This window comes from Macaca fascicularis, chromosome 1, assembly GCF_037993035.2.
Source record: "Macaca fascicularis isolate 582-1 chromosome 1, T2T-MFA8v1.1".
In the NCBI taxonomy this organism is placed as follows: Eukaryota; Metazoa; Chordata; class Mammalia; order Primates; family Cercopithecidae; genus Macaca; species Macaca fascicularis.
Window position 1 is genome coordinate 82844425 of NC_088375.1, and position 27846 is coordinate 82872270.

A 27846-nucleotide genomic window follows, 5' to 3' on the forward strand; every position below is an offset into this window, starting at 1 on the left:
CTCTGCCTGACCTTTACATTTTTTCTTTCATTTCAGCCTTAGTGAATCTGATGATTATATGTCTTGCAGTTGGTATCTTTGTGGTATTCTCTGTATTTCCTGAATTTGAATATTGGCCTGTCTTGCTAGGTTGGGGAAGTTCTCCTAGATAATATCCTGAGGAGTGTTTTCCCACTGGGTTCCATTCTCCCCATCACTTTCAGGTACACCAGTCAAACGTAGCTTTGGTCTTTTCACATAGTCTCATATTTCTTTGAGGCTTTGTTCATTCCTTTTCATTGTTTTTTCTCTAGGCTTGTCTTCATGCTTTATTTCATTAAGTTGATCTTCAATCTCTGATATCCTTTTTCCACTTGATTGCTTTGGCTATTGATGCTTGTGTATGCTTCACAAAGTTGTTGTGCTGAGTTTTTCAGCTCCATCAGGTCATTTATGTTCTTCTGTAAACTGGTTATTCTCGTTAGCAGTTCTTCTAACCTTTTATCAAGGTTCTGACCTTCCTTGCATTGGGTTAGAACATGCTCCTTTAGCTTGGAGGAGTTTGTTATTACCCACTTTCTGAAGCCTACTTCTGTCAGTTCGTCAAACTCATTCTTCATCCAGTTTTGTTCCATTGCTGGTGTGGAGTTGTGATCCTTTGGAGGAGAGGCATTCTGGTTTTTGGAGTTTTCAGCTTTGGTGCACTGGCTTTTCCTCATCTTCGTGGATTTATCTACCTTTGGTCTTTGCTGTTGGTGACCTTCAGATGGAGTTTCTGCATAATCATTTTTTTTGTTGTTGATGTTGATGCTATTGCTTTCTGTTTGTTAGTTTTTCTTCTACCAGTCAGGCCCCTCATCTGTAGGTCTGCTGGAGTTTGCTGGGGGTCCACTCCAGACCCTGTTTGCCTGGGTGTCACCAGTAGAGGCTGCAGAACAGCAAAGATTGCTTCCTCCTTCTTCCTCTGGAAGCTTTGTCTCAGGGGGCACCCACCAGATACCAGCTGGAGCTCTCCTGTATGAGGTGTCTTTCAACCCCTGCTGGGAAATGTATCCCAGTCAGGAGGCACGGGGATCAGGGACCCACTTGAGGAGGCAGTCTGTCCCTTAGCAGAGCTTGAGCACTATGCTGGAATATCCATTGCTCTCTTCAAACCTGGCGGGCAGGAACATTTAAGTCTGCTGAAGCTTGCCCACAGCCACCCCATCCCCCAGATGCTCTGTGCCAGGGAGATGGGAGTTTTATCTATAAGCCCCTGACTGGGGTTGCTGCCTTTCTTTTAGAGATGCCATACCCAGAGAGGAGGAATCTAGAGAGGCAGTCTAGCTACAGTGGCTTTCAGGTGCTGTGGTGGGCTCTGCCCAGTCCAAACTTCCCAGGGGCTTTGTTTACACTGTGAGGGGAAAATTGCCTACTCAAGCCTCAGTAATGGCAGATACCCCTTCCCCCACCAAGCTTGAGCATCCCAGATCGACTTCAGACTGTCGTGCTGGTAGTGAGAATTTCAAGCCGGTGGATCTTAGCTTGCTGGGCTCCTTGGGGGTAGGATCTGTTGAGCAAGACCACTTGGCTCCTTGGCTTCATCCACCTTTCTAGGGGAGTGAATGGTTCTGTCTCGCTGGTGTTCCAGGTGCCACTGAAGTATGAAAAAAACTCCTGCAGCTACCTTGGTGTTTGCTGTAGCAGCCATCCAGTTTTGTGTTTGAAACCCACAGCCCTTGTGGTGTAGGCATCTGAGAGAATTTCCTGGTCTGTTCGTTGCCAAGACCGTGGGAAAAATGTAGTATCTGGGCTGGATAGCCTTGTCCTTCATGGCACAGTCTCTCATGGCTTCCTTTGGCTAGGGGAGTGGGTTCTTTGACCCCTTGCACTTCCTGGGTGAGACAACGCCTCACCCTGCTTTGGCTTGCCCTCTGTGGGCTGCATCCACTGTCTAACCAGTCCCAGTGAGATGAACCAGGTACCTCAGTTGGAAGTGCAGAAATCACTCACTTCCTGCGTTGGTCTCACTGGGAGCTGCAGACTGGAGCTGTTTCTATTTGGCCATCTTGTCTCCCTAGTTTTTTGTTGTTTGTTTTTAAGTAGGCACTTATTGCTATAAATTTGCCTGTTAGTATTGCTTTTGCTGTGTCTTATAGGTTTTGATATATTATGTTTCAATTTTCATTTGGTGAAAGAATTTTAAAATTTCATTCTTAGTTTCTTCACCCATTTGTTGTTCAGGAACTGTTTAATTTTCATGTATTTGCATAGCTTTAACTGTTTCTCTTGTTATTGATGTCTAGCTCCATTCCCTTGTGCTCAGATAAGGCACTTGATATGATTTTAATTTCTGAAATGTGTTGAGATTTGTGTTCTAAAATATGATCAATCATGGAGAATGTTCCATGTGCTGGTGAAAACAATGTGTGTTCTGCAGCTGTTGGGCAAAATGTTTTGTAAATGTTTGTGAGGTCCATTTAGCCTATTGTTCAGTTCAAATCTGATGTTTCTTTGTTGGTTTTCTAGCTAGATTATCTATTTGATGCTGAGAGTGGAATGTTGAAGTCCCAAAGTATTATTATATTAGGGTCTATCTCTTACTTTAGATCTGACAATATTTGCTTTTTAATATCTGGATATTAAAAGATTTAATATCTGGATAGTCCAGTGCTGGGTGCATATATATTTACAATTGTAATATTCTCTTGCTGAGCTGATTCCTTTATTATTATATAATGTCCTCCATTGTCTATTATTATAGGTTTTCACTTTAAATCTGTTTTGTTGATATAACCATAGAGACTTCTGCTTGATTTTGGTTTTCGTTTGCATGGAATATCTTTTTTATCCCTTCACTTTCAGTCTATGCATATCTTTACAGGTGTGGTAGGTTTCCTGTAGGCAGTGTATAGTTGAGTCTGGTTTTTTAATCACTCAACCAGTCCATATCTTTTAAATGAGAAATGTAATCCATTTACTTGCAAGGGTATTCTTGATAGATAAGGACTTACTCCTGTAATTTTAGATTGTTTTCTGGTTGTTTTTTAAATATCCTTTGTTTCTTCTCCTCTTACTGCTATTTTTGCAGTTAGGTGGTTTTCTGTAGTGATAAGGTTTGATTCATTTGCCTCTCTCCTTTGTGTATCAGCTCTACTAGTGAGTTTTATAGTTTCGCATGTCTGCACAATGGTGGTTATAATCTTTTCACTTCTACTTTTAAGACTCTCCTGAGCATTTCTTGTAAGTCCATTTTAGAGACGAAGAATTTATTCTGTTTGGGAAATGTGTGAGGGGAGAACAAAAGACACACACACAATACCTTCAAGGGTAAACAACCTTTACCCCATGTAAATGGCAATGTAGATGTAATAAACAAATTATATAATAATTTGCAAATGATATAATAAGCAAATGATATAATAAGCAGATTGATATAATAAGCAAATTGCAATGGGAAAAGGAGAAGGAAAAGATATTTACACTCACCAGACTATGGAGGATTTACCACCAGACTGGGAAGCAACAACCTGGGCTCCAGAGTTGGATACCGTACTCACCATACAATGGAGGATTTACCACCAGAGTGGGAAGCAACAGCCTGGGCTCTAGAGTTGGCCACTCATCTGTGCACAGACAAGGAGAGGTCTCATGTAGCTTTGGTGCAGTCTGGGACTGTAGCTCTTATTGTAACAAGTTTTTTGGCATGAGATCCAGTCAGGAGAGCTTTTCATGACTGGGCTCAAGGAACACAAAAAGGTCCACTTTTTTTTGTGATTGTCTATTGTTTTTCAATAACTAATTTGTAGGCTCTGAAACAATACTGGATGAACGCCTCAAGTAGCTCACACAACCTCTTCTGGGACTTGGTGACCATTGTCCCTTGGTGTCCATGTTCAGTTGAGTTCAAATTTAATATTTAACTTTTCCTCTGCAGAATTCCCTCAGTTTTTGCTTGTCTGTAAAAGATTCTATTTATTCTTCATTTCAGAAGAATTTCTCTACTGGGAGTAATATTCTTGGCTGATAGTTTATTTCTTTCAATATTTTGTATATATCATTCCAATATCTCCTGGCCTATAAACTTTCTGCTGAGAAATCTGCTTATCTAATGGAAATTCCCTTATATGTGACTTGACATTCTTGATGCTTTTAAAATTCTTTCTTTCTCTTTGACTTTGTCAATTTGACTATAATGTGCCCCAGAGAGGACATGTTTAAGTTTAATCTCTTTGGGTTTGTTTAGCTTTTTAGACCTGTATGTTCATTTGTCTTCCAAGACATGGGAAATGTTCAGCTATTATTTCATTAAACATATTTTCCTTGCTTTTCTCCTCTCTTCTCTTTCTGCAACAAACATAATCTGAATATTTGTCACTTAATGGTGTTCCCTAAATCCTGTGAGTTTTCTTCATTCTTTTTTCTTTTTCTTTTCTTTTTTGTCTGCCTGTGTTATTTCAAACACCTGGTCTTCAGGTTCAGAAATTTTCTTCTGCTTGGTCTAGTTTGTTGCTGAAGGTTTCAGTTGCATTTTTAAATTTCCTTCATTAAATTCTTCAGCTCTAGGATTTCTGTTTGGTTCTTCTCTATGATGTCTTTATTCAATTTTTCATTCAATTTATGAATTGTTTTCCTGTTCTCATTGAATTGTCTATCTATATTCTTATATATTTCACTGAATTTTCCTAAGATTATTATTTTGAATTATTTTTCTGGCATCTTATACATTTCTTTATGAATGGGGCCTGTTACTAGAGTATTATTATTTTTTTTTAATTTATTTTTTATTATTATTATACTTTAAGTTCTAGGGTACATGTGCATAACGTGCAGGTTTGTTACATATGTATAGTTGTGCCATGTTGCTATGCTGCACCCATCAACTCGTCAGCACCCATCAACTCGTCATTTACATCAGGTATAACTCCCAATGCAATCCCTCCTCCCTCCCACCTCCCCATGATAGGCCCCAGTGTGTGATGTTCCCCTTCTCGAGTCCAAGTGATCTCATTGTTCAGTTCCCACCTATGAGTGAGAACATGCAGTGTTTGGTTTTCTGTTCTTGTGATAGTTTGCTAAGAATGATGGTTTCCAGCTGCATCCATGTCCCTACAAAGGACACAAACTCATCCTTTTTTATGGCTGCATAGTATTCCATTTATGTGCCACATTTTCTTAATCCAGTCTGTCACTGATGGACATTTGGGTTGATTCCAAGTCTTTGTTATTGTGAATAGTGCCGCAATAAACATATGTGTGCATGTGTCTTTATAGCAGCATGATTTATAATCCTTTGGGTATATACCCAGTAATGGGATGGCTGGGTCATATGGTACTTCTAGTTCTAGATCCTTGAGGAATCGCCATACTGTTTTCCATAATGGTTGAACTAGTTTACAATCCCACCAATAGTGTAAAAGTGTTCCTATTTCTCCACATCCTCTCCAGCACCTGTTGTTTCCTGACTTTTTAATGATCGCCATTCTAACTGGTGTGAGATGGTATCTCATTGTGGTTTTGATTTACATTTCTCTGATGGCCAGTGATGATGAGCATTTTTTCATGTGTGTGTTGGTTGTATGAATGTCTTCTTTTGAGAAATGTCTGTTCATATCCTTTGCCCACTTTTTGATGGGGTTGTTTGTTTTTTTCTTGTAAATTTGTTTGAGTTCTTTGTAGGTTCTGGATATTAGCCCTTTGTCAGATGAGTAGATTGCAAAAATTTTCTCCCATTCTGTAGGCTGCCTGTTCACTCTGATGGTAGTTTCTTTTGCTGTGCAGAAGCTCTTTAGTTTAATGAGATCCCATTTGTCAATTTTGACTTTTGCTGCCATTGCTTTTGGTGTTTTAGACATGAAGTCTTTGCCCATGCCTATGTCCTGAATGGTACTACCTAGGTTTTCCTCTAGGGTTTTTATGGTATTAGGTCTAACATTTAAGTCTCTAATCCATCTTGAATTAATTTTCGTATAAGGAGTAAGGAAAAGATCCAGTTTCAGCTTTCTACTTATGGCTAGCCAGTTTTCCCAGCACCATTTATTAAATAGGGAATCCTTTCCCCATTTCTTGTTTTTCTCAGGTTTGTCAAAGATCAGATGGCTGTAGATGTGTGGTATTATTTCTGAGGACTGTGTTCTGTTCCATTGGTCTATATCTCTGTTTTGGTACCAGTACCATGCTGTTTTGGTTACTGTAGCCTTGTAGTATAGTTTGAAGTCAGGTAGCATGATGCCTCCAGCTTTGTTCTTTTGACTTAGGATTGTCTTGGAGATGCGGGCTCTTTTTTGGTTCCATATGAACTTTAAAGCAGTTTTTTCCAATTCTGTGAAGAAACTCATTGGTAGCTTGATGGGGAAGGCATTGAATCTATAAATAACCTTGGGCAGTATGGCCATTTTCACGATATTGATTCTTCCTGTCCATGAGCATGGAATGTTCTTCCATTTGCTTATGTCCTCTTTTATTTCACTGAGCAGTGGTTTGTAGTTCTCCTTGAAGAGGTCCTTTACATCCCTTGTTAGTTGGATTCCTAGGTATTTTATTCTCTTTGAAGCAATTGTAAATGGAAGTTCATTCGTGATTTGGCTCTCTGTTTGTCTGTTACTGGTGTATAAGAATGCTTGTGATTTTTGCACATTAATTTTGTATCCTGAGACTTTGCTGAAGTTTCTTATCAGCTTAAGGAGATTTTGGGCTGAGACAATGGGGTTTTCTAAATATACAATCATGTCATCTGCAAACAGGGACAATTTGACTTCTTCTTTTCCTAACTGAATACCCTTGATTTCTTTCTCTTGCCTGATTGCCCTAGCCAGAACTTCCAACACTATGTTGAATAGGAGTGGTGAGAGAGGGCATCCCTGTCTTGTGCCAGTTTTCAAAGGGAATGTTTCCAGTTTTTGCCCATTCAGTATGATATTGGCTGTGGGTTTGTCATAAATAGCTCTTATTATTTTGAGGTACGTTCCATCAATACCGAATTTATTGAGCGTTTTTAGCATGAAGGGCTGTTGAATTTTGTCAAAAGCCTTTTCTGCATCTATTGAGATAATCATGTGGTTCTTGTCTTTGGTGCTGTTTATATGCTGGATTATGTTTATTGATTTGCGTATGTTGAACCAGCCTTGCATCCCAGGGATGAAGCCCAGTTGATCATGGTGGATAAGCTTTTTGATGTGCTACTGAATCCAGTTTGCCGGTATTTTATTGAGGATTTTTGCATCGATGTTCATCAGGGATATTGGTCTAAAATTCTCTTTTTTTGTTGTGTCTCTGCCAGGCTTTGGTATCAGGATGATGTTGGCCTCATAAAATGAGTTAGGGAAGATTCCCTCTTTTTCTATTGATTGGAATAGTTTCAGAAGGAATGGTACCAGCTCCTCCTTGTACCTCTGGTAGAATTCAGCTGTGAATCCATCTGGTCCTGGACTTTTTTTCGTTGGTAGGCTATTAATTATTGCCTCAATTTCAGAGCCTGCTATTGGTCCATTGAGGGATTCAACTTCTTCCTGGTTTAGTCTTGGAAGAGTGTAAGTGTCCAGGAAATTATCCATTTCTTCTAGATTTTCTAGTTTATTTGCGTAGAGGTGTTTATAGTATTCTCTGATGGTAGTTTGTATTTCTGTTGGGTCGATGGTGATATCCCCTTTATCATTTTTTATTGCGTCTATTTGATTCTTCTCTCTTTTCTTCTTTATTAGTCTTGCTAGCGGTCTGTCAATTTTGTTGATCTTTTCAAAAAAACAACTCCTGGATTCATTGATTATTTGGAGGGTTTTTTGTATCTCTATCTCCTTCAGTTCTGCTCTGATCTTAGTTATTTCTTGCCTTCTGCTAGCTTTTGAATGTGTTTGCTCTTGCTTCTCTAGTTCTTTTAATTGTGATGTTAGAGTGTCAATTTTAGATCTTTCCAGCTTTCTCTTGTGGGCATTTAGTGCTATAAATTTCCCTCTACACACTGCTTTAAAATGTGTCCCAGAGATTCTGGTATGTTGTATCTTTGTTCTCATTGGTTTCAAAGAACATCTTTATTTCTGCCTTCATTTCATTATGTACCCAGTAGTCATTCAGGAGCAGGTTGTTCAGTTTCCATGTAGTTGAGCGGTTTTGATTGAGTTTCTTAGTCCTGAGTTCTAGTTTGATTGCACTGTGGTCTGAGAGACAGTTTGTTACCATTTCTGTTCTTGTCCATTTGCTGAGGAGTGCTTTACTTCCAATTATGTGGTCAATTTTGGAATAAGTGTGATGTGGTGGTGAGAAGAATGTATATTCTGTTGATTTGGGGTGGAGAGTTCTATAGATGTCTATTAGGTCTGCTTGCTGCAGAGATGAGTTCAATTCCTGGATATCCTTGTTAACTTTCTGTCTCGTTGATCTGTCTAATGTTGACAGTGGAGTGTTGAAGTCTTCCATTATTATTGTATGGGAGTCTAAGTCTCTTTGTAAGTCTCTAAGGACTTGCTTGATGAATCTGGGTGCTCCTGTATTGGGTGCATATATATTAAGATAGTTAGCTCTTCCTGTTGAATTGATCCTTTTACCATTATGTAATGGCCTTCTTTGTCTCTTTTGATCTTTGATGGTTTAAAGTCTGTTTTATCAGAGACTAGTATTGCAACCCCTGCTTTTTTTTGTTCTCCATTTGCTTGGTAAATCTTCCTCCATCCCTTTATTTTGAGCCTATGTATGTCTCTGCATGTGAGATGGGTCTCCTGAATACAGCAGACTGATGGGTCTTGACTCTTTATCCAGTTTGCCAGTCTGTGTCTTTTAATTGGAGCATTTAGTCCATTTACATTTAAGGTTAATATTGTTATGTATGAACTTGATCCTGCCATTATGATATTAACTGGTTATTTTGCTCGTTAGTTGATGCAGTTTCTTCCTAACCTAAATGGTCTTTACATTTTGGCGTGTTTTTGCAATGGCTGGTACCGGTTGTTCCTTTCCATGTTGAGCGCTTCCTTCAGGGTCTCTTGTAAGGCAGGCCTAGTGGTGACAAAATCTCTAAGCATTTGCTTATCTGTAAAGGATTTTATTTCTCCTTCACTTATGAAACTGAGTTTGGCTGGATATGAAATTCTGGGTTGAAAATTCTTTTCTTTAAGAATGTTGAATATTGGCCCCCACTCTCTTCTGGCTTGTAGAGTTTCTGCCGAGAGATCTGCTGTTAGTCTGATGGACTTCCCTTTGTGGGTAACCCGACCTTTCTCTCTGGCTGCCCTTAAGATTTTTTCCTTCATTTCAACTTTGGTGAATCTGGCAATTATGTGTCTTGGAGTTGCTCTTCTCGAGAAGTATCTTTGTGGCATTCTCTGTATTTCCTGGATTTGAATGTTGGCCTGCCCTACTAGGTTGGGGAAGTTCTCCTGGATGATATCCTGAAGAGTGTTTTCCAACTTGGTTCCATTTTCTCCCTCACTTTGAGGCACCCCAATCAGACGTAGATTTGGTCTTTTTACATAATCCCATACTTCTTGCAGGCTTTTTTCATTTCTCTTTCTTCTTTTTTCTTTTGGTTTCTCTTCTCACTTCATTTCGTTCATTTGATCCTCAATCGCTGATACTCTTTCTTCCAGTTGATCGAGTCGGTTACTGAAGCTTGTGCATTTGTCACGTATTTTTCGTGTCATGGTTTTCCTCTCTTTCATTTCGTTTATGACCTTCTCTGCATTAATTACTCTAGCCACCAATTCTTCCACTTTTTTTTCAAGATTTTTAGTTTCTTTGCGCTGGGTACATAATTCCTCTTTTAGGTCTGAGAAGTTTGATGGACTGAAGCCTTCTTCTCTCATCTCGTCAAACTCATTCTCCTTCAAGCTTTGATCCGTTGCTGGCGATGAGCTGCGCTCCTTTGCGGGGGGAGATGCGCTCTTATTTTTTGAATTTCCAGCTTTTCTGCCCTGCTTTTTCCCCGTCTTTGTGGTTTTATCTGCCTCCGGTCTTTGATGATGATGGTGACGTACTGATGGGGTTTTGGTGTAGGTGTCCTTTCTGTTTGATAGTTTTCCTTCTAACAGTCAGGACCCTCAGCTGTAGGTCTGTTGGAGATTGCTTGAGGTCCACTCCAGACCCTGTTTGCCTGGGTGTCAGCAGCAGAGGCTGCAGAAGATAGAATATTGCTGAACAGTGAGTGTCTCTGTCTGATTCTTGCTTTGGAGGCTTCCTCTCAGGGGTGTACTCCACCCTGTGAGGTGTGGGGTGTCAGACTGCCCCTAGTGGGAGATGTCTCCCAGTTAGGCTACTCAGGGGTCAGGGACCCACTTGAGCAGGCAGTCTGTCCCTTCTCAGATCTCAACCTCCATGTTGGGAGATCCACTGCTCTCTTCAAAGCTGTCAGACAGAGTCGTTTGCATCTGCAGAGGTTTCTGCTGCTTTTGTGGTTGTTTACTATGCCCTGTCCCCAGAGGTGGAGTCTACAGAGACAGGCAGGTTTCCTTGAGCTGCTGTGAGCTCCACCCAGTTCGAGCTTCTCAGAGGCCTTGTTTACCTACTTAAGCCTCAGCAATGGCGGGCGCCCCTCCCTCAGCCTCGCTGCTGCCTTGCAGCGAGATCGCAGACTGCTGTGCTAGCAATGAGGGAGGCTCCGTGGGTGTGGGACCCTCCCGGACAGGTGTGGGATATAATCTCCTGGTGTGCCTGTTTGCTTAAAGCGCAGTATTGGGGTGGGAGTTACCCGATTTTCCAGGTGTTGTGTGTCTCAGTTCCCCTGGCTAGGAAAAGGGATTCCCTTTCCCCTTGCGCTTCCCAGGTGAGGCGATGCCTCGCCCTGCTTCAGCTCTCGCTGGTCGGGCTGCAGCAGCTCACCAGCACCGATTGTCCGGCACTCCCTAGTGAGATGAACCCAGTACCTCAGTTGAAAATGCAGAAATCACTGGTCTTCTGTGTCACTCGCACTGGGAGTTGGAGACTGGAGCTGTTCCTATTCGGCCATCTTGCTCCGCCCCCCAATAGCGTTCTCACTAGAGTATTATTGTTTTCATTTTGAAGTGACATAGTTTCTTGTTTTTCAAGATGACATTCACTATGTTGGAGGATGATCCTTTTATGGAGGAACACACAGATATTTATTAGTATATACTTCCTTGTTTGATTTCCAAAACTTAAGTCATGTGCTTATAAGTGAGACACCAAACTTTACAGGCTTCAGCACATGTAAATAGTCTTATTTTTGTCTAATGTTTAAATACAGTGTGAGCATGTAGTAAAAGTTGTAATGAAAGTTGTTGATAAAGTTAAATTCCAATATATGTTAATCAGGCAAATAAAAATACTGTAGACTTTGCTGGGCTGCTGTTGCCAGCAGCCACTGCCATTGTGCTCTCTCATGAGGTCCCTGCTACCCCACTGGAGCACTTTTGCTGGCAGCCTCCTGCCAGAATGTGTTCACTCATGGCACCCCTGGTGCCCCTACCAGAGAACTTCCCACCTGGGTTGCCCGTCCTTCCCCCACTGGAACACTTTTGCTGACTGCCTCCCACCAGAGCATGGTTACTAATGACTCCACCACTGCCACATTGGAGTGTTTCCCACCCATGGCTACCCTGCAACCTCTAGTGTAGTGCTATTGCCTGCAGTCTGGGAGCACCTTGGCCTCTCCAGCCCAGCTGGGGCTTGCCCTTGAGTGATCAGAGCACAAAGCCATGGGCCCAGTCCCAGCCACCCAGGGTTAAAGTGTGCTGCCCAGGAGTGTCGAAATGAGAGTTGGCCTGCTGAACACATTCAGAAACAAAGCCTTTCAAGTTTACCCAACTTGCACCACAGCCAAATCCTTGAGAGCAATAAAGAACACAAAAACAAAGCCCAGTCCAAAGAACAACTTCAAAGGAAAAAGGAATATCAGCCTTCACAGATCAGAAACAGACAGTGTAAAGACTCTGCAACTCTAAAAGCCAGAGTGTCTTCTTACCTCCAAACAATCACACTGGCTCTCCAGGAAAGGTTCTTAAACACGCTGAAATTGCTGAAATGTCACATGTTTAATTCAGAATCTGGATGGCAAGGAAGCTCATCGAGGTACAAGAGAAGGTCAAAACCACATCCAAGGAAAACAGTAAAACAATCCAAGAGTTGAAGGACAACCTAACCATTTTAAGAAAGAACCAAACTGAACTTAGGGATATGAAAAATTCATTACAAGAATTTCAAAATATAATTGGAGGCATTAGACCAAGCTGAGGAAAGAATCTCAGAACTGGAAGATTGCTCACTTGAAGCAATGAAAAATAAAGAAAAAAGAAGTTTAAAAATGAACAAAACATTTGAGAAATATGGGATTCTGTAAAGATCTCAAACAGCAAAGGTTCTTAACCAGATTGACTTTCCTGAAAGAGGAGAGCAAGCCACTTGGAAAACATATTTGAGGATATAGTCCATGACAATTTGGAAATCTTGCTAGAGAGGTCAAGATGCAAATTCAAGAAATTTGGAGAACTACTGTATGAAGGAGTTGATCATCCCCAAGTTCATCATCCCCAAGACACATAATCATCAGATGCCCCAAAGTCAGCATGAAAGAAAAAATCTTAAAGGCAGTTAGAGAGAAGGGGCAGATCACTTGCAAAGTGAACCCCTTCAGGCTAACAGCAGTCCTTTTAGCAGAAACCTTACAAGTCTACAGAGATTGGAGGCCTATTTTCAACATCCTTAAAGAAAAGAAATTCCAACCAAAAATGTCATATCCCACGAAACTAAGCTTCATAAGCAAAGGAGAAGTGAAATCCTTGTCAGAGAAGCAAATGGTAAGGAAATTTGTTGCCACTAGACCTACCTTACAAGAGGTCCTAAAGGGAGTGCTAAACATGGAAATGAAAGAACGTTCCCTGCGACCACAAAAACACACTTAAGTACATAGGCCATTGACATTATAACACAACTGTATAATTAGGTCTGCATAACTACCAGCTAATAATACAGTAACAAGATCAAATCCTCACATGTTAATATTGACCTTGAATGTAAATGGGCTAAATGCCCCACTTTAAAGGCCAACTGTGGCAAATTGGATGAAGAAGCAAGACCCAACTGTCTGCTGTCTTCAAAAGACCCATCTCACAAGTAACGACACCCATAGACTCAAAGTAGAGGGTTAGAGAAAGACCTATCAGGCAAATGGAAAACAAAAAAAGAGCAGAGGTTGCTATTGTTATATCAGCTAAAACAGACTTTAAACAAACAATGATCAAGAAGGACAAAGAAGGCCATTACATAACAATAAAAAGTTCAGTACTAAAAGACCTAACTATTCTAAATATATGCACACCCAATATTGGAGCACCTAGATTCATTAAACAAGTACTGAGAGTCCTACGAAGAGTTTTAGACAACCACATAATAATAGTGGAGGACTTCGACACCCGAATGACAGCATTAGACAGATTGTTGAGGCAGCAAACTACAAAACTATTCAGGACTTAATCTTGGTACTTGACCAATTGGATCTAACAGGCACCTACAGAACACTACGCCTAACAACAGAATATACATTCTTCTCATCAGCACATGGCACATACTCTAAGACTGACCACATATTTGTCCATAAAGCAAGTCACAACAAAATCACAAAAATCAAAACCATAACAACCACACTGTTCGACCACAGCTCAAGCACAAGCTTCTGTGTGACTTTTGGTTAAAGAATGAAATTAAGGAAGAAATTTAAAAAAATTCTTTGAAACTAAAAACAGACACAACATACCAGAATACTCAGGAAACAACTAAAGAAGGATTAAGAGGAAACTGTATAGTGCTGTACACCTACATCAAGAAGTTAGAAAGATCTCAAATTAAGACTCTAATGATTGCACTTCAAGGAACCAGAAAAACAAGAGAAAACCAACCCCAAAGCTAGCAGAAGAAAATAAATTACAAAAATCAGAGCAGAACTGAACAAAATTGAGGCATGAAAATCCATACAAAAGATCAACAAAACCGAAAGTTGGTTCTTCAGAAGATTAAACAAGTTTGATAGCCTGGTGGCTAGATTTATAAAGAAAAAAATAGAGAAGACCCAAATACACCCAATCAGAAATGACAAAGGTGGCATCATAACTGACCCCAGAGAAATACAAAAAAAATTTCAGCTGGGCAAGTTGGCTCATGCCTGTAATCCCAACACTTTGGGAGGGCGAGGCAGGCAGATCACCTGAGGTCAGGTGAGACCAGACTGGCCAACATGGTGAAACCTCATCTCTAGTAAAAATACAAAAATTAGCCAGGTGTGGTCGCACGTGTCTGTAGTTTCAGCTACTTAGGAGGCTGAGGCAGGAGAATCGCTTGAAACCAGGAGGTGGAGATTGCCATGAGCCAAGATTGCACCACTGGAATCCAGCCTGGGTGAGCAAGGCTCTGTCTCAAAAAAAAAAAAAAAAAAAAAAAAAAAAAAAAATTCTCAAAGACTGCTATGAACACCTCTCTATATACAAACTAGAAAACCTAGAAGAAATGAGTAAATTCCTGGAAACACATAGTCTCCTGAGGTTAAACCAGGAAGAAATTGAAATCCTGAACAGACCAATAAAGAGTAATAACAGACCAATTGAATCAGTAATAAAACACCTAAAAACCATAACAGCCCTGGACCAGATGGATTTGATTCTACCAAAGGTGCAAATAAGAGCTAGTACCAATCCTACTGAAATTATTTCCAAAAATCAAGGAGGAAGGACTCCTCTGTAACTTATTTTATAAGGCCGGCATCATTCTGATACCAAAACCTGGCAGAGACACAACAAGAAAAGAAAAATTCAGGCCAATATCCCTAATGAACATAGATGCACAAATTATCAACTTAGTACAGCAAACTGAATTGAGCGAGCAGCACCTCAAAAAGTTAATTCACCATGGAGAAGTAGGCTTTATTCCTGGAATGCAAGGTTGGTTTAACATATGCAAATCAATAAGTGTGATTTATTATGTAATCAGAATTAAAAACAAATGCCACATGATCATCTCAACAGATGCAGGAAATACTTTTGATAAAATTCAGCATCCCTGCATGTTAAAAACTCTCAACAAGCTAGGCATTGAAGCCACAAACCTCAGAATAATCAGAGCCATATATGGCAAGCACACAGTGAACATCATAGTGAACAGGCAAAAACTGGAACCATTCCCACTGATAACTGGAACAAGAGAAGGATGCCAATTCTTACCACTCCTGTTAAACACAGTATTGGAAATTCTAGCCAGAGCAATTATGCAAGAGAAAGAAACATAACACATTCAGATAGGAAGAGGTCAAACTATCTGTTTGTAGACTGTATGATTATCTAGGAAACCTTACATAGTTTCTGTCTAAGAGCTCCTACATCTGATAAAACAACTTTAGGAAAGTTTCAGGATATAAAATCAATGTACAAAAATCAGTAGCATTTCTATACACCAAAAACATCCAAACTGAGAGCCAAATCGATGCCATTCACAATAGCCACAATAAGAATAAAATATCTAACATTTAACCAAGGTGATGATAGATATCTACAATGAGAATTACAAAGCACTGTTGATAGAAATTAGAGATGACACAAACAAATGGAAAAACATTCCATGCTCGTGAATAGGAAGAATCAATATTGTTAGAATGGCCATACTGCCCAAAACAATTTACAGATTTAATCCTATTCCTATCAAATTACCAACATCATTTTTCACAATTCAAAAAAAAAACTATTCTAAAATTCATGTTGAACTGAAGAACCTGAATTGCTAAAGCAATCCAAAGCAAAAAGAGCAAAGCTGGAGGCATCACGCTACCCAACTTCAAACTATACAAGGCTACGGTAACCAAACAGCATGGTAAGGGTACGAAAACAGACAGGTAGACCAATGGAACAAAGTAGAGAACCCAGAAATAAAGCCACACTGTCCACAGTGACAACAATGGGGAAAGAACTCCCTTTTCAGTAAATGGTTCTGGGATAACTGGCTATCCATATTCAGAAGATTGAAACTGGACCCCCTTCTGTCACTATATACAAAAATTAACACCAGATGGATTAAAGACTTAAATGTAAGACCTAAAATAGTAGAAACCCTAGAAGAAAACCTAGGAAATACCATTCTGGACATCAGCCTTGACAAAGAATTTATGACCTAGTCCCTAAATGCAATTGCAACAAAAACGAAAGTGACAAGTGGGACCTAATGAAACTAAAGAGCTTCTGCATAGCAAGCGAAATTATCAACAGAGTAAACAGACAACTTACAGAATGAGAGAAAATATTCACAATCTGTGCATCTGACAAAGTTCTAACATCCAGAGTCTATAAGGATCTTAAACACCCCAACAAACAAAAAACCAAGTAACTCCACTAAAACGTGGGCAAAGGATATGAACAGATACTTCTCAAAAGAAGACATACATGTAACCAACAAATATATTAAAAATATACTCATGATCGCCGATCACTAGAGAAATCCAAATTAAAACCACAATGAGATAACATCTTACACCAATCAGAATGGCTATTATTAAAAAGTCAAAAAACAATAGCTGCTGGTGAGAATGTGGCAAAAAGGAAACACCCTGCTGGTAGCAGTGTTAATTAGTTCAGCCCCTGTGGAAAGCAGTGTGGAGATTTCTTAAAGAACTTAAGAGAGAACTACCATTCAACCCAGCAATCCCTCTACTGGGTGTATACCCAATGGAAAATAAATCGTTCTACCAGTAAGACACATGCATGCTTATGTTTGTTGCAGCACTATTCACAATAGCAAAGACATGGAATCAACCTAGACGCCCGTCATTGGTGGACTGGATAAAGAAAATGTGGTACATATACACTATGGAATACCACCCAGCCGTGAAAAGAATGATATCATGTCCTTTGCAGCAGCATGGTACAGCTGGAGGATATTATTTTAAGCAAACTGACACAGGAACAGAAACCAAATACCATATATCTTCACGTATTAGTGGGAGATACACTTTGTTACACATGGGCAGGAAGATGGGAACAATAGACACTGGTGACTGCTTGAGGGAGGAGGGTGAGGGGAAGGTATGGGTTAGAAGGCAAACTATTGTTGACTATGCTCACTACCCATGTGATGGGATAATTCATACCCCAAGCCTCAGCGATACACAATTTAACCATGTAACAAACATACATATGTACCCTCAGAACCTAAAATAAAAGTAGAAGAAAAAACAAAGAAACAAATAAAAACAAAACAAACAAGTAAAAACACGATGTGATTTTCATGTTGTTAAATTTAGATTTGCTATTTTATTATTTGTTTTTGGTTAGTCTCCTCTGTCTTTTTTTTTTTTTTTTTTTTTTCCGCTGTCCTTCCTCTTTTGGCTTCTTTAGTATTATTTAAAGAACTTTTAAAATTCTATTTTAATTCATATGTTGCTTTTTGGGCCTACCCGTTAAATCATTTTTTGCTTGAGGTATTAAACTATCAATTCTTAACATTTACATCTAATTAAAGTTAATATTGGTAAAAATTGTTGTAAACTAGAAATCATATAAACAAAGAAAATCAATACTTGTTTCTCAATTGTTTTTTTAATTGTAGGTTGCAGAAAAGAATGAAATCAAAAGGTATTTTGAGTCAAAACTCTCTGAAGATGACACAACACATTTCAAGCTGCCTAAATATAGACGTTTATTAGAAACATTTTTCAAGTTTGTAATGCTGATTGACTACATATTTCAGGAACTCATTCGTCAACTTATGAACACTGCAGTCACACTACTTTTGGAATTATTTAATGGTTCTGCTGGAATGCCATTTTCAGTGGAAAAGAAGAATGAAAATCTCATCAGGTAAATTATTTTTTTAAACTCAAAAAGTAACTTACAATTATAATATTTTAACATATTGCCACATATGGAGGAAATATTCAATAATTTAAGCTAGAGTTTGAAAATTCTCCTGGTGGCAGAGTACATGTACTCATTTTTGCTATTAACAGAAATTATTATTTAGTAATACCTTACTTAATATTGGTGCTATAGGATGCCCAGTAGAATTTTAATTTCACATAAACGATACATAATTTTTAGTATACTTTAAGTATTACCTATGTTAAAAATTATTGTTTATCTGAAATTCAGATTTCTCTGACAATTTAGCAAATATATATTTTATTTGTTATATCTGGCAATTCTGCGCCTAGGTATACTCTGTCTTCCAAGGTCAGAGTTAGTTTTTAAAGATAATGTGAGAATTCTGGAAGGAGCTACAAAGTCCAATTGGAATTTGAGTCAATTCCAAGAAATATCTGTTGAATATTTTCCCAATGAGAAAACTATCTGAAAAACATTTTTACCTTCTAAACACTACTGTTAAAAACAAAGCATTTTTCTTATTTTCAACAACTAGATATATCTACCATAACTAGTGAAACAGGAATATTAATTGAAATGATGGCATACTTTGTAGCTGGTGAAACAGGACTATGAATTGAAATGATGGCATGCTTTAATTTTTATTTATCAAAATTTAATAATGTCATTTTAGGCTAATTACAGTTTTATAACTAGATAGCTGAAAATATATCAATTCAAAAAATTTTAAAGATTATTCAAGATAATATTTTGTTTTTCTAATTATTACTGAATCTACAGAGCTAACATCACTTATCTAAGGACTTCTAACTGGTTTGAGTCAGTGCCAGGATTTTAACTTATGTAAGAACACAACTATTTAGTGCATTATAATTTTATTTCCTTTAAAACAATGTGTGTGTGTGTTTAGGAGAGGTCTTTATATTCTTAACATAGTTTTTGAAAGATATTATTATAATTAATCATATTATAGCAAATTTAGAAAACAAGTATCACCCTTCATTCTATCACTTAATTACAACATCTTATCATTTTATATTATTTTTATAGTCTTTTCCTATATGGTTTTCCATTGTTGTAATCCTAGTGTACTGTTTTATAGCTCGTTTTTCAAACACAGTGTCTCCTGTATGCATTTTTTATGTTACAGGAAGAATATATATAGGTCAGGCCCAGTGGCTCACACCTGTAATCACAACACTTTGGGAGACCAATGAGGATGAATTACTTGAGTTCAGGAGTTCAAGATCAGCCTAGGCAACATGGCGAGACCCTGTCTCCACAAAAAATACAAAAATTAGCTGTGCACAGTGGCACTGGCACACACCTGTGGTCCCAGCTACTTGGGAGGCTGTTGTGGGAGGATCACTTCAGCCTGGGAGGTTGAGACTTCAGTGAGCTGTAATCATGCCACTCCACTCCAGCCTGGGCAACAGAGTGAGATCTTATCTCAAAAAAAAAAAAAAAAAAAAAAAATATATATATATATATATAGGTTTAAGCACATCTTTTTGTGGAGTCAGACCACCTCGGTTTTAATCTCTGATTTGACTCTTGCTAGTTTTACTTAGTTGAGCTATTAACCCAACAGAGGTTGAATAAATTTGGCTGGGCATGGTGGTTCACACCTGTAATCCCAACACTTTGGGAGGCTGAGGTGAGAGGATCACTTGAGTCCAGGAGTTCAAGACCAGTCTGGGCAACAAAGTGAAACCCTGTCTCTACAAAACAACAACAACAACAACAACAAAAAAAAACTAAGAAAATTAGCCAGGCGTGATACTGCATGCCTGTAGTCCCAGCTACTCGGGAGACTGAGGTGGGAGGATCACTTGAGCCCAGGAGGTTGAGACTGCAGTGAGCCATGATCACTAAATAAATAAATAAATAAATAAATAATTTAGACTTCAATTTTCTAATCTATAAAATGAAGGTAACAGTAATACCTATGCCATATGTTGTTTGAGAATAAACACAGTAAATGTCTGATAAAAAGCATCAATCATTGTTGAATCTGTTTCCATTGACCTCTTCACAATATTGGTTGGTATAGTAGTTCCATAATGACTAATGATGTTGAACATCTTTGCATGTGCTTTTTGGCCATTTATATACATTCTTTGAGGAAATATCTGTTCAAAATCTTTGTTCATTTTAAAATTGTGTTAGTTAATTAATTAATTTATTTAGATGGGGGTCTTGTGTTTCTCAGACTTGTCTTGAACTCCTGGGCTCAAGTGATACTCTCACCTCAGCCTCCCTCATAGCCGGGACTACAGGTTCATGCCATCATGCCCAGCTAAGTTATTTGTCTTTTGATTGCTGAGTTCTAAGAGTTCTTTCTTTATTAGATTCTGCGGGTCATCTTTTCTTTTCTTAATAGTATCCTTTGGAGTAAAAAAGTTTTTAATTTTTAATTTTTATTTAATTTTTAATTTTATTTTTATTTAATTTAACTTTTATTTGATTGATTGTGCTTTAAGTGTATCTAAGAAATCATTGCGTAATCCAAAGTCTTGAAGATTTACTCTTGTTTTTATCTAAGATCTTATAACTTTAGCTCTTGCATTTAGGCTTTGATGCATTTTGAGTTAATTTTTGTATATGGTTTGAGATGGGGTCCAAATTTATTCTTTTGTATATGAATATCCAGTTGTCCCAGTACTATTTGTTGAAAAGAATAACACTATTTCTTTCTCTATTGAATTGTCTTGGCACCCTAGTTGACAATCAGCTGACTAAAATGTATGGGTTTATTTTCAGACACTCTATTTCATTTCATTGCTCCATGTCTGTCCTTATGCCAGTACCATACTGTCTTGATTACTATAGCTTTGTAGTAAGTTTTGAAATTGGGAATTGGGAATTTTCTAACATTGCTCTTCTTTTTCAACATTGTTTTGGCTGTTCTGGGTCTCTTGCATTTTCATATGAATTTTAGAATCACCTTGACAATTTCTGCAAATATTCAGCTAGAATTTTGATAGAGACAGCATCAAAACTGGAGATAAATATGGGGAGTATTTTCATTCTAATAGTATAGTCTTCTAATCCATGAACATGGGCTGTCTTTCCATTTATGTAGGCATTCTTTAATTTCTTTCAATATTTTGTGGTTTTCAGTGTATAAGTCATGCATTTTTTTGTTAAAATTATTTGTAAATATTTTATCATTTTGTATGCTGTTGTGAATAGAGTTATTTTTAAATTTTATTTTTTGGTTGTTCCTTGCCAGCATATTGAAATACAAATGATTTTTGTATATTGATCTCATATCCTGCTACTTTGTTGAACTTTTTTTATTATCCCTGACAGGTTTTTAAAATTAATTGTTTAGGGTTTTCTATATGCAAAATCATGTCATCTGCAAATAGAGATAATTTTACTTCTTTACCGATCTGATACCTTTTATTTCTTTTTATTGCCTAATTCCCCTGTCTAGTAAGTACTTTAGAGTGTTGAATAGAAATGGTGAAAGCGAACATCCCTATCTTGTTCCAGAGCTCAGGAGGAAAACATACAGTCTTTCATCATTAAATATGATGTGCCTGGGGGTTTTTCACAGATGCTTCCTATCAGGTTGAGGAATTTCTCATCTGTATTAGTTTGTTGTCACATTGTTATAAAAAACTACCTGAGACTAGGTAATTTATAATTACGAGAAGTCTAATTGGCTCATGGTTCCACAGTCTGTACAGGAAACATGTCTGGGAGGCCTCAGGAAACTTATAATCATGGCAGAAGGTGAAGGGGGAAGCAGGCATGTTTTACATGGCTGGATCAGGAGGAAGAGATGTAGGGGGAAGTGCTACACACTCCTTAAAACAACCAGGTCTCATGAGAACTTATTATCATGAAAACAACACAGAGGAAATCTTTCCCCTTAATCCAGTCACCTTCCACCAGACCCTTCCTTCAACACTGGGGATTACAATTTGGCATGAGATTTGGTTGAGAACACAATCCAAACCATATCACCACCTGTCTTACTTGAATGTTTTTGTCATGAAATAGTGTTGGATTTTGTCAAATGCTTTTTGTTTTCTGTGTCTGTTGAGATGACCATGTGTCTTTTACTTTATTCTATTAATATAGCATATTATATTACATACATACATTTTCATAAATGGAACCAATCTTGCATTCTTGGGATAAATCCCACTTAATTTTAGTTTATTATCCTTCGTATATGCTGCTGGATTCAGTTTCGTATTATTTTGTTGAAAATGTTCACATCTATATTCGTAAAGGACATTGGTTGGTAATTTTCTTGTGATGTGTTTGTCTGGTTTTGGATTCAGGATAAGACTCACCTCATAGAGTGAATTGGGTAGCGTTATTACCACCTGTCTTCTGAAAATTTATGAAGGATTGGTGTTAATTCTTCCTGAAATATTTAAAAGATTCATCTGTGAAGTCTGGGCCTCAGCTTTTGTGTGTGTGGGATGTATTAAAATTACTAATTAAATCTCTTTACTTGTTATAGATTTGTTTAGATTTTCTATTTATTCTTGATAAAATTTTGGTAATTTATGTCTTTCTAGGATTTTGTCCATTTTATCTAACTTATTTAAACTGTTGGTATACAGTTGTTTATAGTATTCACTTATAATTGTTTTGATTTCTGTAAGGTCAATAGTGATATCTTCTCTTTCATTACAGATTTTAGTAATTTGAGGCTTTTCTCTTATTTTCTTAATCAGTCTAGTTAAACGTTTGTTTATTTTGTTGATCTTTTTAAAAACCAACTTTTGGTTTTATTGATTTTCTTGTCAATTAAAAAAAAATCCCAAACAAGTTAATTTTAAAATGGGTGAAAGATGTAAGCAGACATTTCATCTAAGAAGAAACAGATTGCAAATTTTTTGTGTTTTAAAGATGCTGTAAATCATTAGACATTAGAGAAATGCAAATTAAAATCACAATGAGACACTTTTACATACCTGCTAGAATGGCTAAAACAATACCAACAATACAAAGTGCTCATGAGGATGAGGAGCAACTGGAACTCTAATACATGGCTGCTGGGAATGCAAAAGGATACAGATGCTCTGGAAAACAGTTGGGCAATTTCTTATAAACATAAACTTACCCTATAATCTAGCAAACCTCCTCCTAGCCATTTACCCTAAAAAACAGAAAACACTTTTCTATGGGAAAAAAAAAAATATGTAAATATTTATAATGGCTTTATTCATAATTGTTCAAATCTGGAAATAATCTAAATATCTGTAAGTGGATAGCCATGAAGTGGAGTACTTCTCAGCAATAAACATGAGTGAAATATTATATTTATGCAACACGAATGAATCTCTAATGTTAAGTGAAGGAAGCCAGACTCAAAACACTATATATTAGATGATTCCATTTATATAAAATTTCGACAAACCAAAACTGGAAGGGCAGAAATCAAATCAGTGATTGCCATGGGCTAGGTGGGGGTGAGAGGTACCTTCTATAAGGGTGCCTGATACAACTTTTTAGATGACAGAAATGTACTACATTTAGTCATTGTGCTTATAGTGGTTAACTGTGTGTGACTGAGAAAATTCATTAGAACTGCATATCTGAGAAGCATGAATTTTACTGGATATAAATAAACCTGACATTAAAAATAAAGTATTATTTATTTAGCACATATCACTTGTCAGATACTTTGTTAGATCCTGGACATACAATGCTGAGCAAAATAGACAGTTTTTGCTCTAATGTAGTTTACAGTCTAGAGGAAGGGAGAGAGATTAATCTACTGACAACACAAATATATTTAACATTACAATAAATGCCACAAAGATGTTTGGAGTATTGTGAGACTGAATCTGGTCTGGGAGAAGATTCATTGATAGGAGTTAATGAGGAAATCAAGAAGAAAGGGTGGTCAAGTGATCCCTAAAAAGTATATCATATACCCTACGAACAAGAAACATATTTGAAAAAGTGAGAAGAGACTATGACAACAGTAAAATGATAAGAAAATAGCATAAGACATAATGTGATTGATCAAACCTATAAATAATAAATGTCTTTTCTACCATCCTAAAAGTTTCTGAAGAATTTGTTATAAAATCAACTAATCCTAAATCATCATTGCAACCCGTGGATACCAAGTGGAGAGTGTTTCAAAAAGTAAAAGTCTTCATATGTTAGGTGATAAAACAAAATAAACTTAAAATGATTAAAATCATACAAAGTATGTTCTCTGACCAACATAAATTAGAACATAAATTAGAATTAGAAATCAATAACAGAAGAAAGTTTGAGAAAGGTCACAAATACATGGAAATTAAATAACATACTCCTAAATAACCAGTGAGTCAAAGCAGAAATCACAAGGGAAATTAGAATAAAATCCGGTTTTATAAATGAATGAAAATGAAAGCACAACATACCAAACCTTACTATAGGCAGCAAAGGCAGTGCTTAGAGGGAATTTATACATGTAAAAACTACATGATATCTGTGTTCTACAAATGTTTTATCCCAGTTCATAAATTGTCTTAATTTTCTTGTGTCTTTTGATAAACAAGAGTTTTTAATTTTTATGAAGTCCAGTTTAACTATTTTTTCTTTCAAAGGTTTGGCCTTTTGATTTCTGATCTAAAGCATTGTTTCCTAATGCAACAGCAGGATGAATTTTTCCAATATTTTCTTTTAGAAATTTTATACTTCTGAATATTATATTGTATCTGTGATCCTTTTTTGGTTAATTTTTGCAAATAGTGTCAGGTGTGGTTTGTGGTATATATTGTTATATGTAGGTATTTAATCCCTCCAGTAGTTTGTTGAAAAGACAAACTTCCTCCAGACAATTACCTTAACATACTGTAGAAAATTGATTAATTAAATATATTCGTGAGTCTATTTCTGAATGCTTTTTTCTAGTCCAGTGATCTGTGAATCTGTCCTTTCACCAATATCTCATAGTCTTCATAACTATAATTTTATATTAAGTCTTGAAATCAGGTAGTATGTATTCTTCAGCTTTGTTCTTCTTTTTCAAAATTGTTTTAACTATTTAATTCATTGACTTTTTCATGTGTCTTATAATTAACTAGCAGATTTATTCAAAAGGCCTACTGAGATTTTGATTGAGATTGCATTGAATATATAGATCAATTTGGGGAGAATCGACAATATTCAGTCTTTTAAGCCCTGAATATGGTATACTTTTTCCTTTATTTAGATATTCTTTGATTAATCTCATCAGTGTTCTATAGAACTCAGTGTGCAAATATTGCACATTTTTGTTTTAAACTACCTATTTCATATTTTGATAGTATTAAAAATGGTACTCTATTTTAAATACGGTTTCTAATTATTCATTGCTAGTATAAAGAAATACAATTGATTTTGCATATTGACCTTATATCTGTAACCTTACTAAACTCACTTATCAGTTGTAATAACTTTTCTTTGGTAGACAATTTAAGAATTTCTACTTAGACCAAGTGTCAACAAAATATAGCCCATAGGCCAAATCCTGTGGCAGTCAGTTTTTATAAATTAGTTTTGTTGGACTATAGCCACGCCCGTTTGTTTACCCATTGTCTGCAGCTACTTTTGCACTACAAAGGCAAAATTCAGTTGTTGTGACAGACCACCACATATGGTCCACAAAACGTAAAATATTTTCTATCTTGTCCCTTACAGAAAAGCTTTGCTGACCCATGCTCTCGAGTAACCGCTAAAAGATAGTGATAGGATGTCTAAAAAACTAAGAGAAGGAAAAATATTAAAAGAATAAAAAAACTGATTAAAAGCAGCTCTTCTTACAGGCTAATACAAATTATTTTTGTTACTTTTATCACTTCCATGATACTGCTAAAACTTTAGAACTCTTCAACTCCATTTATTTTTCTCTTGCCTTTTACAGCATTCTTTTACTATATTATAAATACATTTTTAGTTGTTCATATATTTTAACTCCAGAAGACATTAAAAGTATTGTTTTGAATGGTCAATATCTATTTATGTTTATCCATGTAATTACCATTTCTTGTGTTTTTTCCTTTTGCTTGTTTCTGTTTGTGTGGGGTCATTTTCCTTCTTCCTGAAAAACAATCTAGTATTTCTTCCAGTGCGGTAATGCTGGGAAAGAGTTCCCTTGGTTTTTAATTGTTGAAAAAGAACTTTATGTCACCATCATTTATAAAGGATATTTTCACTGGGTGTAGAGTTCTAGGTAATGTGAGACTCTTTTGAAAGACTTCTCAGTTTAATTTTTTTTTAATTTTTATTTTAGGTTTGGGGGTACATGTGAAGGTTTTTACATAAATAAACATGTGTCGTGGGGGTTTGTTGTACATATTATTACATTACTCAGATATTAAGCTCAATACCCAATAATGATCTTTTCTGCCCCTCTCCCTCCTTCCACCTTCCTGGCTCAAGTAGACCCTAGTGTCTGCTGTGTTTCCTTCTTTGTGTTCATAAGTTCTTATCATTTAGCTCCCCCTTATAAGTGAGAACATACAGTATTTGGTTGTATTCTTGCGTTAGTTTGCTAAGGATGATCACCTCTAGCTCCATCCATGTTCCTGTAAAACACATGATCTCGTTCTTTTATATGGCTGCATCATATTCCGTGGTGTATATATACCACATTTTCTTTATCCAGTGTGTCATTGATAGGCATATAGGTTGATTCCATTTCTTTGCTATTGTGAACAGTGCTGCAGTGAACATTGGTGTTCATGTGTCTTTATGGTAGAATGCTTTGTATACCTTTGGGTGTGTACCCACTAATGGGACTGCTGGGTCGAATGGTAATTTTCCTTTTAGCTCTTTGAGTAATCGCCATACTGTTTTCCACAATGGTTGAACTAATTTACACTCCCACCAGCAGCATATAAGGGTTCCTTTTCTCCGCAACCTCACCAGTATCTGTTATTTTTTTACTTTTTAATAATAACCATTCTGACTGGTGTGAGATGGTATCTTATTGTGGTTTTGATTTGCATTTTTCTAATGATAAGTGATATTGTGCTCTTTTTCATATGCTTATTGGCTGCTGTAAGTATTCTTTTGAGAAGTGTTTGTTCATGTCCTTTGCCCACTTTTTAGTAGGGTTGTGTTTTTCTTATAAATTTAAGTTCCTTATAGATGCTGGATATTAGACCTTTGTCAGATACAAAGTTTGCAAATATTTTCCCCTATTATGTAGGTTGTCTGTTTACTCTGTTGATAGTTTCTTTTCCTGTGCAGATGCTCTTAAGTTTAATTAGATCCTGTTTGTCAATTTTTGCTTTTGTTGCAATGGATTTTTGTGTCTTCATCATTAAATCTTTGTCCATTCCTATGTCCAAAATGGTACTGCTTAGGTTTTCTTCCAGGGTTTTTATAGTTTTGGGTTTTACATTTAAGTCTTTAATCCATCTTGAATTGATGTTTACATATGGTGTAAAGGAGTCCAGCTTCAATCTTCTGCATATGGCTAGCCAGTTATCTCAGCACCGTTTATTGAATAGGGAGTGTTTCCTTCATTGCTTGTTTTTGTCAGCTTTGTCAAAGATCAGATGGTCATAGATATGGGGCCTTATTTCTGGGCTATCTATTCTGTTGCATCGGTCTATGTGCCTGTTTTTGCAGCAGTACCATTCTCTTTTGGTCACTGTAGCCTTGTAGTGTAGTTTGAAGTTGGGTAATGTGATTCTTCCAGCTTTGTTCTTTTTGCTTAGGATTGCATTGGCTATTTGGGCTCTTTTTTGGATCCACATAAATTTTAAAATAATTTTTTCTAATTCTGTGAAGAATGTCATTGATAGTTTGATAGGAATAGCATTGAATCTGTGAATTGCTTTGGTCAGTATAGCCATTTTAATCATATTGATTCTACCTATGAACATGGGATGTTTTTCTATTTCTGTGTCTTCTCTGATTTTTTGAGCAGTGTTTTGTAATTCTCATTGTAGAGATCTTTCACCTCCCTGGTTAGCTGTATTTCCAAGTATTTTATTCTTTTTGTGGCAATTGTGAATGCGAATTCATTCACAATTTGGCTCTTGGCTTGATTGTTGTTAGTATATAGGAATGCTAGCGATTTTTGTATGCTGATTTTGTATCCTTTGCTGAAGCTGTTTATCAGCTGAAG

General features: G+C 37.0%; 1 protein-coding gene across 1 annotated transcript in view; it reads left to right on the forward strand.

Annotated features, from left to right (window-relative positions):
• Positions 1-27846, forward strand: part of DNAH14 (dynein axonemal heavy chain 14) — a 526180-nt gene that overhangs the window by 76589 nt on the left and 421745 nt on the right. The window contains exon 11 of the mRNA XM_045397720.2: positions 17482-17732. Within this exon, the coding sequence (XP_045253655.2) occupies positions 17482-17732 (251 nt within the window). The remainder of the gene's footprint in view (positions 1-17481; positions 17733-27846) is intronic.